Source organism: Felis catus, chromosome E2, assembly GCF_018350175.1.
Source record: "Felis catus isolate Fca126 chromosome E2, F.catus_Fca126_mat1.0, whole genome shotgun sequence".
NCBI lineage: Eukaryota > Metazoa > Chordata > Mammalia > Carnivora > Felidae > Felis > Felis catus.
In genome coordinates this window covers 12,844,334-12,862,337 of record NC_058382.1, presented here as the reverse complement: position 1 = coordinate 12,862,337, position 18,004 = coordinate 12,844,334, and the positions used below count along the sequence as shown (strand labels likewise).

The 18,004-nt window shown below is 49.6% G+C and overlaps 2 protein-coding genes across 15 annotated transcripts; one reads left to right on the top strand and one right to left on the bottom strand.

Moving 5' to 3' along the window:
- Positions 1-6,213: 6,213 nt before the first annotated feature.
- DMRTC2 (DMRT like family C2) lies at positions 6,214-11,794 on the bottom strand. 7 transcript variants are annotated; one of them, XM_023245359.2, is made up of 10 exons: positions 10,724-10,858; positions 10,299-10,526; positions 10,055-10,212; positions 9,704-9,780; positions 9,243-9,426; positions 8,975-9,101; positions 8,142-8,202; positions 7,812-7,986; positions 7,069-7,150; positions 6,214-6,777 (listed from the first exon to the last, which is right to left on the bottom strand). In XM_023245359.2, exons 1-9 carry the CDS (start codon positions 10,837-10,839, stop codon positions 7,104-7,106), a joined length of 1,173 nt encoding a protein of 390 aa, XP_023101127.1. In that variant the 5' UTR covers positions 10,840-10,858; the 3' UTR covers positions 6,214-6,777; positions 7,069-7,103. The 7 variants fall into 7 exon arrangements, 6 of the variants coding, with proteins under 6 accessions (XP_023101127.1, XP_006941268.3, XP_023101128.2 ...); XR_002738492.2 differs by having other exon boundaries at positions 7,011-7,150; XM_006941206.5 differs by lacking the exons at positions 7,069-7,150; positions 10,724-10,858 and adding an exon at positions 11,643-11,794.
- Positions 11,489-17,445, top strand: LYPD4 (LY6/PLAUR domain containing 4). 8 transcript variants are annotated; one of them, XM_023245362.2, is made up of 6 exons: positions 11,958-12,650; positions 13,018-13,108; positions 15,757-15,942; positions 16,140-16,289; positions 16,616-16,942; positions 17,181-17,445. In XM_023245362.2, the coding sequence occupies exons 3-6, from the start codon at positions 15,876-15,878 to the stop codon at positions 17,381-17,383; spliced, it is 747 nt and encodes a 248-aa protein (XP_023101130.2). In that variant the 5' UTR covers positions 11,958-12,650; positions 13,018-13,108; positions 15,757-15,875; the 3' UTR covers positions 17,384-17,445. The 8 variants fall into 8 exon arrangements, with proteins under 8 accessions (XP_019675027.2, XP_019675025.2, XP_044902298.1 ...); XM_019819468.2 differs by lacking the exons at positions 11,958-12,650; positions 13,018-13,108 and adding an exon at positions 11,489-11,512; XM_019819466.2 differs by lacking the exons at positions 11,958-12,650; positions 13,018-13,108 and adding an exon at positions 11,764-11,902.
- Positions 17,446-18,004: the final 559 nt, after the last annotated feature.

Genomic DNA, 18,004 nt, shown 5'->3' with positions numbered 1-18,004 from the left:
CCTTCGGAGAAGTTAGTGCAGCTCTGCCTCCTAGTGCTTGAGTCTGTTAGCTCAGCACTTTAGGTTTCTTTTGCTCACTTGCCTCACTGACCCGTGTGGCTTTAGGCAGTCCACTTGCCCTTTCAAGGCTTCAGACTCTCAGTTAAGAAAAAGAAAATACAGGGGTGCCTGGGTGGCTCAGCCGGTTAAGAGTCTGACTTCAGTTCAGGTCATGATCTCACAGTCCGTGAGTTCGAGCCCCACGCGGGTGCTCTGTGCGGACCGCTCGGAGCCTGGACCCTGCTTCAGATTCTGTGTCTCGGTCACTCTCTGCCCCTCCCCTGCTCATGCTCTCTCTCTCTCTGTCTCAAAAATAAAAACATTTTTAAAAAAGATTTTAAAAAAGAAAAAGCAAACACAATTTAGATGGAAACACCAAAATCCCGGCGTTTTGCGCCTTATAAGTGTTCTTGTACATGGTGTTATCACATTAATTCTATCAACATTTTTTGTGTGCCTACTCTGTGCCAGGCACAGGTAAACGTTATGTAGTGTTACATGCGTGATTTGGTTCAATCCTTGAAAGGTCCAACGACCAAGAACAGGAGGGACACACTTGTCTGATAAAATGGTTAACTTGCTGCAATGGGAAACATTTAAATGCGTGTTGCTATTTTCTTATGTTGAAAAGACAGAGTTTAAAAATCAGAGCGAATGGGGCGCCTGGGTGGCGCAGTCGGTTAAGCGTCCGACTTCAGCCAGGTCACGATCTCGGGGTCTGTGAGTTTGAGCCCCGCGTCGGGCTCTGGGCTGATGGCTCAGAGCCTGGAGCCTGTTTCTGATTCTGTGTCTCCCTCTCTCTCTGCCCCTCCCCCGTTCATGCTCTGTCGGGCTCTGGGCTGATGGCTCAGAGCCTGGAGCCTGTTTCTGATTCTGTGTCTCCCTCTCTCTCTGCCCCTCCCCCGTTCATGCTCTGTCTCTCTCTGTCCCAAAAATAAATTAAAAAACGTTGAAAAAAAAATTTTTTTTAAAAATCAGAGCGAATAATATTATTTTTTTCACAGTGATATACTGTGTACACAAAATGCCTTAGTTATTAGTAAGCCAATGTGTTACACCAATACCTGTTAAAACAAATAAAAGTTAAAACCAAATATCTTAGTTGATTCAGACTGCTATAACAAAATACCATGGATGGTGACTCATAAACAACAGAAATTTATTTCTCATAGTTTTGGAGGCTGGGAAAAGTCCAAAATCAAGGTGCCAGGCGTTCCCGTGTCTGGTGAGGGCCCACTTCCAGGTCCATAGACAATTATTTTTTGCATGCCCTTACTTGAGTGAGGGAGCTCTTTGGGGAATTTTTTATTAGGACACTAATCCCATTCATGAGGGCTCCACCCTCATGATGTGAATCACCTTCCAAAGGCACACCTCCAAATACCATCACAAGTGGAAACTAGGTTTCAAGATAGGAAATTGGGGGGAGGGGAGACATAAGCACTAAGTCTATAACACAAACCCTGTTTCTAGCATGATAACATCTTGTGTTTACATTAGGAGCTTCACATTCAGGTAGAATGGTGTCGAAACCTATCTTACACTGTCTTGAAAACTTAAGAATAGTTTTAGTATCTCAAATTCCATGCCCCCCACCCTGAATCAAAATATGTATGAATATGTAGTTGTATGCAGGTGTAACTATAAGTGTCCATATACTTAGGTAACTTATGTTCTCCTTTTATACATTTTTGATGTACATTTCTGATATCAGTGCTGAATCATTTAAGGTTAGTCCACTTGAGTCAATTTACTAAAGAGTTCTTTAAACAAAGCTTTCCAGAAGCACTGTAGGTAAAATTTATATTAAGCAGAAGTTTGAGGGACTCAAGGCAAAGCAGGTCCTATATAATGGAGTCAACATCATACCTTGGCTGAGAAGCAGACACAGGGTCCTGTTTGTTTGGAAATTATAGGGTTAAGATAAATGTGCAATGTTATCTCCAGAAATCCCTCCTCTGAAGCCCTGCACCTGGGTGAAAATCATGGCTACGTCTGTGTGTCAAAGGGATCCCCCAGGCAAGAGTGAGATGTCCCGTTCTCACTATTGCTATGATTTCAAAGAGCAAACTTTCTGACAGTCTATGATTTTAGATAACATGGTTTCTCAGCACTGTGTCCTTGGTGTTAATTTTTACAGGTTCATAACCTTAACAACTCTGTAAGGTGGTTGGTAGGCAACTGGATTTTAGAGCGTCAAGTAGTTTGGCCAAGCTCGTGTAAATGTAAAGCCCAAACTGGATTTGAATCCATAACTGGTGACTGCTTAACCTCTTTCAATAACTCTATAGACAGAAAATTTAAAAATGATTCAGAGTTGTGGTGCATTCAGACAATAGAATGCCATTCAGTGCTAAAAAGAAAGGAACTATCAGGCCACGCAAAGGCATGGAGCAAACTTAGATTCATGTTACTAAGTGAAAGAAGGCAATCTGAAAAGGCAAACTGTAGGATTCCAACTATACAACATTCTGGGGGAAAAAAGCAAAATTATGGAAACAGTAAAAAGATCATTGGTTGCCAGGGGTCGATGGGGATAAGGACGATGGGAATAAGGATAGGTGGAGTACAGAGAAATTTCAGGGCAGTGAAACAATTCTGTTTGATACTATAATGGTGGATACGGGTCATTATACATTTGTCCAAACCCGTAAAGTGTACAATACCAAGAACAAACCATAATGTAAACTATGCGCTTTGGGTGATACTGACATGTCAATGTAGGCTCCTCAGTTTTTAACAAATGTACCACTCTGGTGTGGGATGGTGATAGTGGGGGAGGCTGTGCTTGTACGGGGGCAGGGAGACCACAGGAACACTTACATTCTGCTCAATTTTGCTGTGAACGTAAAACTGCTCTAAAAAAAACTCTGTTAAAAAAAATTGGTTTGAGGACAGGAAGTTGTTCATATTGTGGTGAGGGGAGAGGCAACATTAGAGTTTATCAACTTTGTAGGAAAAAAAAAAATTCCTAAGGAATCAGACAGAATGTATTTAGTTATTTATTCTGAGTTTCCAGAGAGGAACTCCCTGAGAGTTCCTGAGAATAAGTACTGCTCCCTGAGAGTACTAAGAGGGGGAGACATAGAGGCACAAAGCCAGACGCAGCTCAGGGTGATCAGGCCTGTGGATGTAGGAATGTAGGGAACTTGGCCCGATCTGTTTATAGGAGACATTAAGTCAGATGAAAAGGAGGAATCTTGCTTTTGGGGAGAGCTCAGGATGTCATTAGGGCCCAGGCAGGGTATGGGTTATAGGACTGTGTTTCTGAGAACATATGTTGGGGGCTGCAGAGCCAGCTACACAAGGGGCTGGGGGAGCAGAATGAGGCCTGCATGGACCAGGTAATGAGGGTCTGAGTAGAAACTGGATGGGGTGGGTGATAAGATGTCGGTTCTACACTGAACAAGGACTGTGGTCACGTGTGGACCAGGTTCACGTAGGGCTGAAGTGAAGGGAGGAGCATCGATTCTCAAAAGGCAGAATGTGAAATGAACTTCTGAAGTAATACGTGGGTGACTGGTGGGATGGGGCAATCTTGTTTGGACAGAGGGATGGCGCCTCAGATTTGGAACCTCATTGGTTATTTCTGCAGAACGTCAGGGTGGTACACAAAAGGCGCTTAGAAGGGGGATGAATTATGCACTACCCTATTGGACCTGGGTGGCACCTTTCCTCGCCTTGCCATGGGAAGTGGGAAAGTGGCAGCACATGGAACAGTGCTCACAGCCCACTGACTCTAATCTCTAAGGGCTGCTCACAGGCCAGGAACCCACTGGCTCCCTACAACCACAGCAGACGCAGACGGCTGCACCCAAATAGGCAGTGACAGAGAGAAGCAGGAACAATTCTGAAATCTGCCCTTTTCCCCAGGGCTCACTCCTGCAGAGTCTCCACCCTCTCCCTCAGGCACCAATGGGGAGGCCCTGACAATGTGATGGACAAAGTAGGCCTAGCCAATGGCGTGAAAAGCCCTAAGGATCTGGCTGGGAGGGGAGGTGGACTGCAGAGAAATAAGAAGGGCCAGGGAAGAGTGGCCTGCCCCTAGCTCCTTCGCCCAGTCCTCTCTTTCCCCACCTTCTCATGTCATCCCTTAACCCCACATTGTACTTTCTCATTTACTCTTCCCAGCTGTGTGACCTTGGTGTACTGGGACCTTTGGTCAGCCCTGAGTAGCAGGGTCTCAGGCATCTTTCCTGTTGCAACGCTTCCCTTCTCCGCGACTATGTGGGCTTGGTCATCTGTCACTTGAGAGAGCAGGGCCCAGCAAGGCTTAGGCAGGTCTATTAAGGAGCAATCATATATCTAAGTTATAACAAGGGGAGGGAAGGAAAGTGTGAAGCAGGCTTTCCTCCTTTGATTATCTTGTGTTGAGTCCTGAGAAGTGTTGCAGATTTGTTACCCTGTAATGTTAGGCAGTAGAAGCAGCCCATCTTTTCAAGGCTCCAGACGCAAAAGAACAAGCAGTGACTGAATGCCATCACTAGCAATCATCTTGGATAAAAAGAGGAGTGTAAGTGGCCTCAGGAAAAAGAATCGGTGATCAGGCCTGTCCCTTGCGCTTTCTGTCTGCTGCTTCTACGAGTGGAGACGGGGATGGGGATCTCCAGGTGTTCATATCTTTGGAATAGCTCAAGAGGTCTTCATGTGCGGAATGGTTCGAGGAGAAGGACTTGACAGCAGCGGACAAAGAAACATGCAGGTACGACCTGCTTATTATCTAAGGATACCTTGAGTGGAAAAATAAGACTTTCTGAAAAACCCTTGGGCTCATGCCTGTCTGCTGGAGTCCTGAATCTTTCACTCTGTTTTATAAAAATTATCTAATTGATTTAGGGCTTGGCAAGGAGAAGGAAACTTCCTCCTTTATTTGCCTCGAAATTTTCCCTAAAATAGTTGGGCAAGTTACTTTCTCTCTTTAAACTTGTTCTTGGGGCACCCGGGTAGCTCAGTTGGTTAAGCGTTCAACTCTTGATTTCGGCTCAGGTCACGATCTCATAGTTTGCGAGTTCAAGCCCTGCATCAGACTGTGTGCTGACATCACTGAGCCTGCTGGGGATTCTCTGTCTCCCTCTCTCTCTCTGCCTCTCCCCTGCTCATGCTCTATTTCTCTCTCTCAAAATAAACTTTAAAAAAATAAATAAAAAATAAACGTGTTCTTTATTTGTAAAATGGGAGTAATCATGCATGGCTTACAGAGTTGCTGTGAGCATGTATGTGAATCACATACAGTGGGGTACTTAATAAATGGTAATAATGTTCTCTTACCTTTCATAGGTCCTTCAAAATGTAGACACATGAATCTCCCTAGTTCAGATAAAGCCCTTGAAAAAGGCTAACTTGATTCTTCCTATTCTCATTGGCCTCAGTTTCCCCATTTAAAAAATGTTACATTATGTTAGCATTATAGGTATTCCATTTGGCCAAAACTGGCCTGAAGATATGTTTTGTTCAGCTCACCTAGAATTTAAAGAAGAAAACTGAGCCAACACTTGAAAATTAATATGTTTTATATAGAAATTCAGTTTTCCAGCTTCTCTTAAGGAATCAGAAATTGTGGCAATAGTCACATTCCTGCCTGGCAACAATCCACTAAGGCCCAAAGGAGGCTGCCCTCTCTGGTATGGCATGTATTCTGTTTTCTAGGGCTCATCTAGCTTTCTGTACTCACTTAAATTAAAAAAAAAATTTTTTTTGAGAGAGAAAAGCAGCATGAGCGGGGGAGGGGCAGGGAGAGGGAGACACAGAATCCGAAGCAGGCTCCAGGCTCTGAGCTGTCAGCCCAGAGCCTGACGCGAGGCTTGAACTCACAAACCATGGATCATGACCTGAGCTGAAGTTGGACACTTAACTTACTGAGCCACCCAAGCACCCCTCTTTACTCATTTAAGTGATGGGCTTGGCCTTGTATGCATTTCAATTTTTAGCCCTCTGGGCAGCTGGAAAGTGTCTATGCCCGGCACAGGGCAGACACTTAATTGTTGAGTCACTGAATCTCCCATCTCCCTCTACCAATCTGTCTTATCGAGCCATAATAAGAAATCCGAGTTTGTATTTATTTATGGTAGTTACTGGATAACTATTTTCAATTTGAAAAGTGAACTGAACAAGTCCTTTATGTCAATCAGAATAGACTAGGTTAGGCTTTGGCAACAAACACTCCCTAAGTCTCAGTGGCTTAAAACAACAAAGGTTTATTTTTCGGTTACTCACCCAAACGTAGACACAAAATGAAAATACCCTCCTGTTTTTGCACGCATGGAGACAGACATAAGTGCACAAGTACGTACAGAATCACATGTCAAATATTCTGGAACATGAACTCATGCAAAAACCTATTTAGATACTTGTTAGCTTAAATTGCATAACTCTCACTTTGTTGGGTATTTAAAAAGGTCCCCGGACCCAAGTGGGTAAGAGGATATCCACTTTCAGTCAAGGAAATACCCACACTACAAAAGGAACCAAAAGCTAACAAAGCACAATAAAGCTTAAAAAAAAAAAAAAAAAGCTGGAAGCTTGCACTATATTATATTCCATGCATAAATCCAGAGGCAAAATACCAAATATGCAGTGACTGCAGGCTCTTGCCCCTTGCTCAAGTGAGATCTCAACCTCTGGGCTTCTAGCTTAGGAGGGAGATGGAGCCCAGATGCCCAATATGCAGAGCTACGGAGGGGGCTGGGCTGGGGCGGAGAGAGGGGCCAACAGGCTGGAATCCTCTTCCTCCAGCAGGAGCTATAGGCAAGAAGGAAGGGGGTGGGACTAAGTCACATCAATTTCCTTTCCCAGCAATCCCCTCTTTCTACCCCACCCAATCCAGGCCTCATCCTTGTTCACCTGGCTCATAGCAAACACTTCCTCCTCCCCGATTTTCCCACCTTGTCTCTCAATCCCTCCATCAAGCCACCAGACTTGTCTTTCAAAGCTCAGGGTATCTAAATATGTCCCTGCCTAGCTCAGAAACATACCCTGGCTCCCCTTCATGCACAGTGGCTGCTCTAGATGCCTAAGCCTGGCATGCCACACCTCCATGATCAGAAGTCTCTCCAGCTTCATCTCCTTCATTCCAGCAGTTCTTCCATGCAGGTTTCCTCACTCGTACCCATGCCTAATTCAACATTTTGGACAGGAAGATCTTCAGCCTTCCCTCTCTGTCCCCGTAAGTCTCATTCCTCAAGATTTTTCTAGTTCTTTCCAGGTTTGTCACTGATTTTAAGTTTTATTTATTTAAGTGATCTCTATACCCAACATGGGGCTCGAACTCATGACCCCGAGATCAAGAGTCGGACGCTCTACCAACTGAGCCATCTGCTCTGTCACTGAGCTTTGTGAAGGCATCCAGTTTCCCCAAGTAAAATGGAAGCTCCTTGAAGGCAGTTATCGGATCTCCTTCCACGCCAGACCCTTGTTACTTCTTCAGACCTCTCGAGACAACAGCAGGCAGCATAGGTCTAGAGAGCGAGCCTTGGGCTGAAGTCTGCCACTGTCTTGCCGCATGCCCTTGGGCAAGTCCCTGCCTCTCTCGGGGCCTCATTTTCCTTGACATCAGGGCACTGGACATTTGCTTTTGAGCACGAAACTAATAAAACTAATCCACTGAACAACTCTCAACTGCAATTCCAGAAGCTAGGTTGAGAAGCTTGGGGCCTGAGTCTGAAGATGTTCAACCTGCTGACCCCCCTGATCTCCTTGGTTAGTCCCTACTTAATTCTGGTACCTCCATTTCCCAATGTCTCTATCCCATCGTCTCCTTTCAGGGAACAGGTTACCTGGTGGGCCACAGGGGTGGAGCAGGGAGATCCAGGCAGGGTTGGGAGGAACAGAAGAGGTCAGGCGGGGAGCCTGGGAAGAATCTTTCAGACCCACAAGAGCCTCAGCTGCCTCCCGCTGCAGCTGCCGCTCTGAGGGGGCAGAGGTCCAGGCCAGGCGAGAGGCTGCAGGCGCCTGCAAAAGAAAGGGAGAGAAACAGACTGGGAACCCCCACTTCTGCCCACCCTCCAAGTGCTCTCTCAGCCCCTGGTTACTTCACTATCCCCTATGTTCCCTTCCCCTGGCTCAACTTCCTCCCAGGGTCCTGGATCCCACTTTGGTCCCAGGACCTGTGGCTGCAGCAGAAGAGGGTCTGGGGTGCCACAGGGCTGGAGTATCAGAGTCGAGCATCTAGAAAGAAGAAGAGAAGATGCCAAGGGGATTAAACACATGGACAGACATGTACACATGGGAGAAAGGGCAGGATTTTGCCATATGCTGATCTGAGAGTCTGAGTGCCTGGTGGGTCATTAGGCTTTGTGGACTTGGGCAAGTCCTTTCCCCTGGCTTGGCCTGCTTTGTTTTCTATGAAATGAAAATATCTGCCAGCTTCTTTCCTCCAGCGCTACTGTGCCGATTATGGGAAATCATTGATGTCAGTTTTTAAAAACATACCAAACATTGGGAGGGACTGGGATGACTGTTCCTGCCCTACCAGAGTCTAGTTTCCCTCCCCAATCCCCATGGAACTTGAGGAACAGGTTGGGACCCCTTGAAGAAGCCTTCCCTAATGGTCTCTGGCCTCTATCTTCGGCCTCGGAGGCTCTCACCATCATGCCCCACCCCCCATTTCAGCGGGCAATTCGACTCCATCTTATCTGTTTAAGAGGATTTAATAGCCCCTATTTGTCCAAGGCCAGGGCTTGTGCTAGGTGCATTCCATACATTATCACTAATGCTCATGACAACCCACAAAGAAAATTATTGCGTCTCCAACTTCCTGACAGAAAACCAGGTTCAGGGAGAGTAAAGATACTTGTACAAAGGTTCATAGTAAGGCAATGGCAGAGCTAGGAGAGCTCCTCTTCACAAGGTCTAAGACCTTATCTTCTATATCATCTGCTGTGATGTCCAGAACAGGGTCAGGCATATGATAAACGCGTGTTCTTCCCTTCCTACTCACGTGCGGGGCAAGGCAGAGGGCCCTTGGGATTCTCTGGAAAGAGGAGCCATCAGTATCGGGCAAGATCCTGGGCAGGTTGGGCGGGGTCCATGAGTGGGCAGCCGGAGGGAAGTGCCAGGGTCAAAGTCTAATGAGGGTAAGAGAATGCAGGAGGGTACAGGGGTTAAAGGTCATGGCTTCTATCTTCCTTCCTACCCTGTCCTCTTCTCTTTCTGATACAGTGGTACAATGGCATTTAAACATCTGTTGAATGTTGAATTCGTCTTACCAGAAAAGGGATGCAGAGGGACAGTAGGTTCTTGGTATAGCAAGCGGTACACCACTGGGGGTGGCATGGAAAGGCCTGGAGGAAGCCAGTGTCCAGGAGCCCAAGGGCCTGGGGGCATTGGAGTCCAGGACAAAGGCAAGGCTTCTGGGGGACGGCTGAGCAGCAGAGGCCCCTGGGAGTTATCCTGCAAGGGCAGAGAGCACAGGTTGGATTCAGGTACAAGCCTGGAGAAAGAATGAGTATGTTCTAGGATGGGGGCAGGACCTCAAAACTTTAGACTTGGAGGGCTGTAAAATCCCACTCTCTCATTTTTTGCCCACAGAAGAGAAGTGATTTGCCTGGAGTTGATATTACAAGTCAGGGCTAAATCTAGAACCCAAGTGTTGAGGGCACAGAGGAAAGGGCCTGGGCAGGGGCTAGTGTAGGAGTCACTCCCCCCCCACGGCCCAGGTTCTCCTTACCTTCCCAGGGGGTGTCAGTGCCAGTGGGACTGCCCCATGGGGCGTCTGAGGCTGGGGTGCTATGTTCTCCTTTCCAGCTATAAAGGACCAGGGGGAGTTTTGATGAGCCCTTTTTCCTGACCCCCATCCCACTCCAACTGCAAACTGAGTTTTTATCTCCCCATGACCCTCTCTGTGACCCTTTTCTATCCACAGATCTCACTACATACTCCCAGTGATCACATTTTAAAGTTGGAGAGACTGAGGCCCAGAGAGTAGAAACGCTTTGCCCAAGGTCACACACTAATCCAATGGCAGGTCTGGGACTGTTTTCCACCCCAAACCCTGCCCCATCCCTGGCCAGACACTCACAGGGGACCCCTGGTCGAGTGGCTCCCTTCTTGGCACGGCTAGGAGCTTTGGGAGGGGCCGCCCCTCTCCTCATGAGTCCCTGAGCCAGGTGCCTCTTTAGCTGTGCCTCCTGTTGCCTGCGCAAGGCCACCTGGGCAGCCATGACCCTTCGGCGCTCCCTAAAATGGGGGGTGAGAGTCAAAAGTTAGCCTCCCTTTAGAGGAGGCCCATCATCTTCCCTTCCCTGGATCTCCTTCATACTTACAAGATGAGGACACATTTGTGACACTCGCAAGTCTGAAAGAGGCACAGGCGCTTGTGGCCCTTGAGGTGCGCAGTGACGCCGTGGTTTCGGCAGCGGGCGCAGGTTGGAGAGCGACTGACAGCTCTCCTGGGGATAAGCTCTGTGCCCGGGAGGGCTCTGGGCTCATCCCCAGTGGCAGAGTCTGCGGCGCAGTGGTGGGCAGCAGGCACTTCCTTGGCTTCCATGGATCTAGAGGCAGGACTGGAAGGTCAGGGTGGCCACATGGGCCCTCTCCCGACCAGCCCTCCTGCCCCTGGGAGGCCACACCTGAAGGGGTTTCCATTGCCACCCGTCTGTGGGCTCAGCTTTCACCTGGCTTCCTCCCTGGCTTTCTCCCTTCTTCACCCACTGCCTTCCTCGAGCACCCTCCTTCCCAGAAGGCTCACCGTCTTGCCAGGCGCCCCTCTTCTCGCTCCCTTCTTACATATTCCGTCAACGCAAACGGTACTCGATGCTGCTCGCCTGTGCTTTCCCCGCACCCAAGTCCCACGTTCGTTCTCATTCACGGCCCCTTCTCTCCCCCCCACCCCCAGGGATTCTATACCCCCTTCCCCCCACTGCCCCGATCCGATGATGTTTCCTGCCGTCATCTTCGGCAACTATCATCCTTCCCTCGTGCATTTATCCAGTTCCTGCAAATGTTTGTGCTCCCCGTTCAATTCTCAGCCTCACGTATGTCCTGCGAGGCAACGTTCGCCTTGCCCCCCTTTTACATCAGAACACTCTCTTGATCCCACCCCACCCCGCGATTACTTTCTTCTTAGAGATTCCTCGCCCCCCCGCCCCCCCCCCCCCCCCCCCCCCCCGCTTTCAGGAATGATTGTCATCCACCCCACAAACGTTTACTGAGCCCCTTCCAGGTGCCAGGCCCCGATCTCGGTCGCAGGTCCCCTCCTCCCGGCACGGAGTCCCCTCTTGCACCCACAGGCGTCCAAAGTCGGACGCCAACCCTGTGATCGCTGCCCCGGCGGCGCTTGGGGCGCCTTTGCCCGTTCCCAGCAACCGGATCTCATGGACCGCCCCCCCTCCCCCCACAGCGCACCTCCCCGCATGCACCACCGCCTCGAGCGCCTGCTGCCCGCGTGCACCCCCTTTCAGAAGCTGGGCCTTCGGCCTGTCCTCGCTCCAGGGTCCCAAGGAGAAGGCACGGGGAGCACGCCGAGGGGCCCCGTGAGGTGGGGGAGGGGAGGAGAGGAGAGCGAGGAGCGCGAGGGGGAGGCGGCGGAGGGGGCCCAGCGCCAGAGACAGGGCGGAGAAGGGGCAGGGAGGGGCGGGGTCGTGTTCGCGTCCTCGCCCCGCGGTTACCACAGCCTCGAGCGAGCGAGCAAAGTCGGACTCAGTCAGGAGGACGCGAAAGGACGCGGTGAGGAAGCGGCGTGAGGAACGGCTGCGCTCGCGCCGGTTTTCCCGCCCCTTCTCACAAGGACCAATGAGCGTCAAGCGTCGCCTCACGCCACCGAGGCAAGCGACCAGTGCGCTTCAAGATCCTGCACTGACGGCCCGCCCCTTACCTCCAGGCCTCTTCTCCCCGCACCAGACTGTGAGGCCAGCCAATAGCGCGTCGAGTTGAGTCTCGGCACCCCACCCCCACCCCCCCGCCCCCCCAATTCCCCCGCCCCTTGTGGCTTGCCTTCCCGGATTGTTATTCCCCTTTTCGGAGAGGTGGCCAATGGGGCGTCGAGTACTGCTCCCAGGATGAGGCTGACCCTGCCCCCCAAGAAACGGCTATCTGGGTCCCACTGCCAGGCGTTGACTGGGACCTGCCTGCGCTTGCGCAGTCTCACCCTCTGGGCTGCACAGTGCGGCCTTCCTTTTGGCGTTCCTGGCTTCGACAGGGCGTGTCCTCTTCGCTGTGTGGACGCTCGTGTTTCTTTCACTTTTCTCCCTGTGCCCCAACTCCCGATCTACCCTTGTCTTTTTTATGTGTTTCCCCTCCGGTCATTTTCCCGCTTCCTTCCCTTATCCCACCCCTTTCTGTGTCTCTCTTACCGTCCGTTTCGGTGTTGATTTTCCTAACTCCTATTTTCCCCATTGTCTTGGAGTTTCTCTCTGCCTGTCTGCCCTGCTGATTTTCGGGCCCCCTTACTCCACGTTCTTAATTTCCAAATAGCCTGGCCCAGTTCCCCACCCCCACCTCCCCCGCCCATCCTTCGCTTTCTTTCTGAGACGCCCACTGTAGTTTTTCTGTCTTCATAGACATAGACACCCTCTCCACCCCCCACCCCCCCCACCGTGTGCATCTCGCTCCCTGATTTCACCAGAATTCATCAGTTTCATCTGGGCTCCACTCTGTAATCATCGCCTGCCTTCTCGGTGTGTCTCACAATTTCCCTCCCACCCTCTGTTTTGTCCCCTTCTCGCTGCGCATCCCGCCCTGTCTCCTTCCCCCCCACCCCCTCACTCCCCCCCGCCCCCAGAACCGCATCTTTGTGCCCCAGGCCTCATTTTCCTGCCTCTCCTCTTGTGCTTTCTCTGCTGCACCTCTTGACTCCCTTGCACGGTTCCAGCCCATCAGTTTACCCTTCCTCCTCTGCATGGTTTCTCTTTTGTAGGGATAGTATCTCCTCTGACTACCTCTCTATCCTCTCCATCCTTTTTCCCTGAGGATTTCATTCCACTCTTTTTTGAGTGTGTCTCCACCTGTGCTCAGATTTTTGGGTCCTGTCGTTTTGCATTCCAGGCTGGTGTGTGCCATCTTTTCTGATTGGCCCAACCCCTGTGTGTGCTCCTTCATCAGCCTTCATTGCCCCTTCCTGTGTCCCATCTTTTCTGTGAGTCTTAGTGCCTTTGTTTGCCACAGACTCCTGTGTTACAGAGCCTGTGTGCCAGGCATTCTGGACAGAAAAGGGTTGCTGATGTGACCTCTAGCTGGACTGCTGTGCAGGGGAGCCGTGCTAGACGAAGTTGCAAAGATTGTTTGGGGCCAGTCTGGGGTGGGGAATGTGGGGTGCGGGAGGCTTGAATGCCAGCTAGTGAGGTTGGCCTTGTTCCTTCAGATAGCGGAGAGACAGGGAAAGACCGGGGAATGGACATTTATGGAAAGCTTAGTTCTTGCCTGGCACTTTATGTTAATAATCTTACTAATTTTCAACAGTACCTTATGAGAGGTATTATTAATCCAGTTTATGGATGAGTTCAACAACTTGCGCAAGATTGCACAGCTAGTCAGTGCAGGGGTAAAGATTCTAACCTTGCTCTACCTTTGAGTCCAAAGCCTATGAACTTTGTACCACCTACATTGTTTTCGTTAGTTTTTCCAGTAATCATCATTCTCCACTTTCATCCCCTAACCCTCGTGTGGGCACTCACTTCAGGTGGCTACTGGGTATCTTTTGGTTCATGTGTGTGCTTGCAATATGTGCACTGTCTTATGTGCACGTGTTTTTTAAAGTGTGTGTGTGTATGTATGTATGTATGTATGTAGTTTCTACACCCATTGTGGGGCTCGAATTCACAACCCCGAGATCAAGAGTTGCATGCCCTCCTTTTCTAACTGGGCCAGCCAATGCCCCTCTGCATGTGGTTTCAACTTACGCAAGCGATATTGTGTTATTATGTAAGATAATCAGCACTGTGCTTTTTTGATCCATCCACGTACATACTATGTGTACATCTCATCAGTTTCTTTTAATTGCTGCATGATATTCCACGGTTGGCATCCCCTGCAGGTTGCGTGTTCACTAAGTCTCAGGGAGGGATGCCCACAGTGCTCTCGACTCACCATCTCCCTGATGATGCTGCATCCTTGTATACGTTCCTTTGTAGATGAAGGTGGAGCTCTTTATTACGTCATACCTAGGATATAGTCGTAATGGGTATTTGTAAACCTAATTTGACTCAGTATTGCCAGACTCCTCCCCACAACACTGCTTTGGGGCTGAAACATCGATCAGAACTCTCAACTCCTTTATTCCTCACGGTCCAGAAGAAGGTCCTGTCCCCCTCCCAACGACCCCATGAGCAGCAGTACACAAAAGTCCCTGCTGCCAACACTTTGCTGCCAACACTTAATCTTCTTCCGGCTTTCTGGTTCTTTGCCAGCCCGATAGATGTACAGTTTGATAGACTGCATTTCTCTGGTTATTGTTAAGCTCGGGTGTCTTCACGTATTTCTTAGCCTCTCTGGTTTGCTCTTCTGAGAATTGTCTCTTCCTATGCTTGGCCCATATTCCTACTGGGGTTACTCTCTTTTTCTTTTCAATTTGCCAGAGATCCTTGGCCATTTTCATTGCTTTAAGGCATTGCGTATACTCTTCATATGCCAATCTTGACATTTCATATTATTTTAGAAATTAATCCACTTCCTCTGCGTGTTCTAAAGATTTTATTTTTTTTTTAAGTCATCTCTCTACCCAACGTGGGGCTCGAACTCACAATCCCAATGACAAGAGTCATGTGATCTACCGACTGAGCCATCCAGGCACTCCGACTTCATCTCGGTTTTCAAATTTATAAATGTAGAGTTCTTAATGATACTTTTATTTTTTAAAAACATCCTGTCTGTTACTTCCTATTTTTCATTTTGTATTTTATTTGCATCATCTCTTTTTCTCCTAATTAGATTTGCTGGAGAATTAGCTTGTGGATCTTGCCAAAGAATGTTAGTTTCCTGCAATAATTTTTATTGTTGCTGCTGTTTTCTAATTCACTGGTTTCTGCCGTTATCTTAATTTCTATCCTTTTTTGGGGGGTGGGGGGAGCAGGGGATGCTTTGTTGCTCCTTATACAACTTCTTAACTCATGATCATATTTTTTAACGATCCTGTTTCCTGATAAAGGTATTGAAACTATAAATTTACTTCTAAATACTGCTTCAGTTGTGTCCCAAATTTTGACTTGTAGTTGAAAAAAAAAAACCCAGTTGATTTTGAAATGATTATTGGCTCACAAGAAGTTGCAAAAGTTGTAAACCCGTAAATACTTCCTCTCACTTCCCCACAGGGACATCTTCTAGAACTGTAGGATGCAAACGTGAACTTGACATTGGTATAACACTCTTAACTAGACTGTAGACCTGATTAGGTTTCACCAGGTTTTACATGCACTTGTGTGTGTGTGTGTGTGTGATATGTACTAGGTTCATTATTACTCACTCCTGAATACTGATAAATATCCTTTTCAAACCCAAATCTATTTAGTGGTATTTCAGTGAGCTTCCGTACACACCTTTGCTGTTCTGGTCTCACTATCTCTGGCTGGAGAGCAGCCTGTGTAACAGTGACTCTGATTAAGTCAGCATCTTTGCTCAGCCTCCAATGGGAGGACCTAAGCAGGGGAGAGTCATAACTTGAGAAGCTAATGTGGTGGGTTCGGGGCAGGTTGGAGGGGAGACTATGGAGATGGGAAGACCTGTGCCCCTGAAGGTCTCAGGGAGCCTATGTCACAAAAACTGACAATCAACTTTCTGCTCTCGAAACAGTGACCCAGAGGCAAGTGAACAGAGGATTCAGAAGCTAACTAGAACTGACCTTGATTGATACCTGGATTGAAATTGGTTCCAGATTGACCTCTAGCATCCGGGGACCCAGACCCAGGACCATGGGACCCCAGCACTTGAGCCCTGTGCATCTGCTCTGCCTCCTAGGGGCCATCTCCACTCTGCCTCGTATGTCCTGCAGGGCTAGATGCTTTGGGGGCCCCCAGAGGGTGGGGGGCTGGATTCACATAACTAGGGGACGGAGGGCAGGATATCTGGGTTCCTCGGGGGGACAGGATCTGTGGAGGCTGAGTTCTTGGTTGGCAGTTTGGGGGCTGAGAAAGCAACGTGAGTGGCACACGACTGGAAGGACATTCTCTCCTTAGGGGCTGGGGCTCTTTTGTGCTACGAAGCAACATCCTCGCTCTTCAGAGCTGTTTCTCTCCATAACTGGAAATGGCTTCTGATGAGGAGCATGGTGTGTAAGCTGAGTGAGGGCTGTGAGGAGACGCTGGTATTCATCGAGACAACTGAAGGGAAGTGGCTCTGGGCTCCAGCGGGGTGTGGTGTGGGCTGGATAAGAGGGCAGGAAGGAGGTGGGCAGATCCCAGGAGGAGAGGGGCAATCTGGGAGAGGAGAAAAGGAAGGGACACAGGGCAGAGAGGAGCAGAGGGGCTCCTGTGGGGAGGGTGGGTTGAGGAGACACGGATGGAGACCCCGGGACCTGAGCCCCGTGCGGCTGAACACCTCAGCACAGCTGGTGATGGGACAGAATGAGCCAGAAGAGCGGGGTGCAGGGTGGGAGGGGGAACTCTGGCTGCGACCAACGACACTGATCAGAGCTCTCTAATCTGCTCCTCAGGGTCCAGAAGGGGAGTTGTGGGTTTCAAGGGCTGCAGCCCAGCCTCCTCTTACCCCCAGCAAGTCTCTTACCTCGTTTCACCGCCTGGACTGTCCGTTGCCTCCTACAGCCGCGTCTGCCGGTCATATCTCTGCAACAACCTCACCAGCTTGGATCCTTTTGTGAAACTCAAGGCCAACACTCCGAGGTCTACAGCATTTTCTTCCCATGGTTGCCCAACCTGTGTGGGCGAACACTCTAAGGACTGCCTCCCAAGTTTTGTCACCACTGATTCTTGCCCCTATGACGCCTCTCAGTGCTACAGTTCCACCTTAAAATTTCAGGCAGGTGAGAGAAGAGAAACTTGCGTTAGTGCCTTCTCATCTCTCAGAGGGGCTGGAGGACTGAGAAGGGGGTTGGGGCTGTGGGGAGCAGGCACGTGAATTCCAAGAGGGAAGGAATAAGGTGCCTGGTACCCAAGTTTGTGGTGGAAGAACGGGTGTTCCGGTTTGTGAGGCGTGTCTGGAAGGAGGGGTGGGACACTTGCATCTTGAAAGTGTCCCTAACTGCTCTGTCTTCCTTATAGGGCTCCTCAATACCACCTTCCTCCTCATGGGCTGTGCTCGTGGACATCACAAACTTTTAGCAGATTTTCACCATATTGGGAGCATCAGAGTGACCGAGGTCCTCAACGTCTTAGAGAAGGCCCAGATTGCTGGCGTAGAGCCCTCCAGTCGGGCTCCTGCTTGGGGCATCCTCTCAGGGCTTCTGCTTGCCTTCAGGGACTGACAGTCTGGCTGGACTGGACAACCCCCTTCCCATAACCCAGTAAAGTCACAGAGTTGCCTTTCTGCTTTGTCCTGTGGTCCATGAGGGTTGTGGAGACGTGGGAGGTGTGTGTGGGGGGGGGGAGGGGCAGGTGGTGGGCAGTGTGCACGGTGAAGTGAGCAGGGGATGGGTGGGGGTGGGGAGCATCACTGCCAAAGTGACCATGTCATGCCCAGCAGCCAGAGAGAGAGAGAGAGGACGTGAGCGGGGAAGGGGCAGAGAGAGGAAGATACAGAATCCAAAGAAGGCTCCAGGCTCTGAGCGGTCAGCACAGAGCCCGATGCGGGGCTCGAACCCACGAACGGCAGGAACATGACCCGAGCCAAAGTCGGACGCTTAACCGACAGCCGCTCAGGCCCTCCCCAAGTTTACTTTTTTAAGTTTGCCTTTTTAGTAATCTCTACGTCCAAAGTGGGGCTTGAACTCGTAACCCTGAGATCAAGAGTCTCACACTCCAATGACTGAACCAGACAGGCACCCCCATATTTCCAATATTCCAGTGTATGCTTTTGTTCTTCCGTTTTTACTGGTGTATTACCCCCTACTGTATCACCGTGCATTTGTCGTCAATCATCCTTGGAT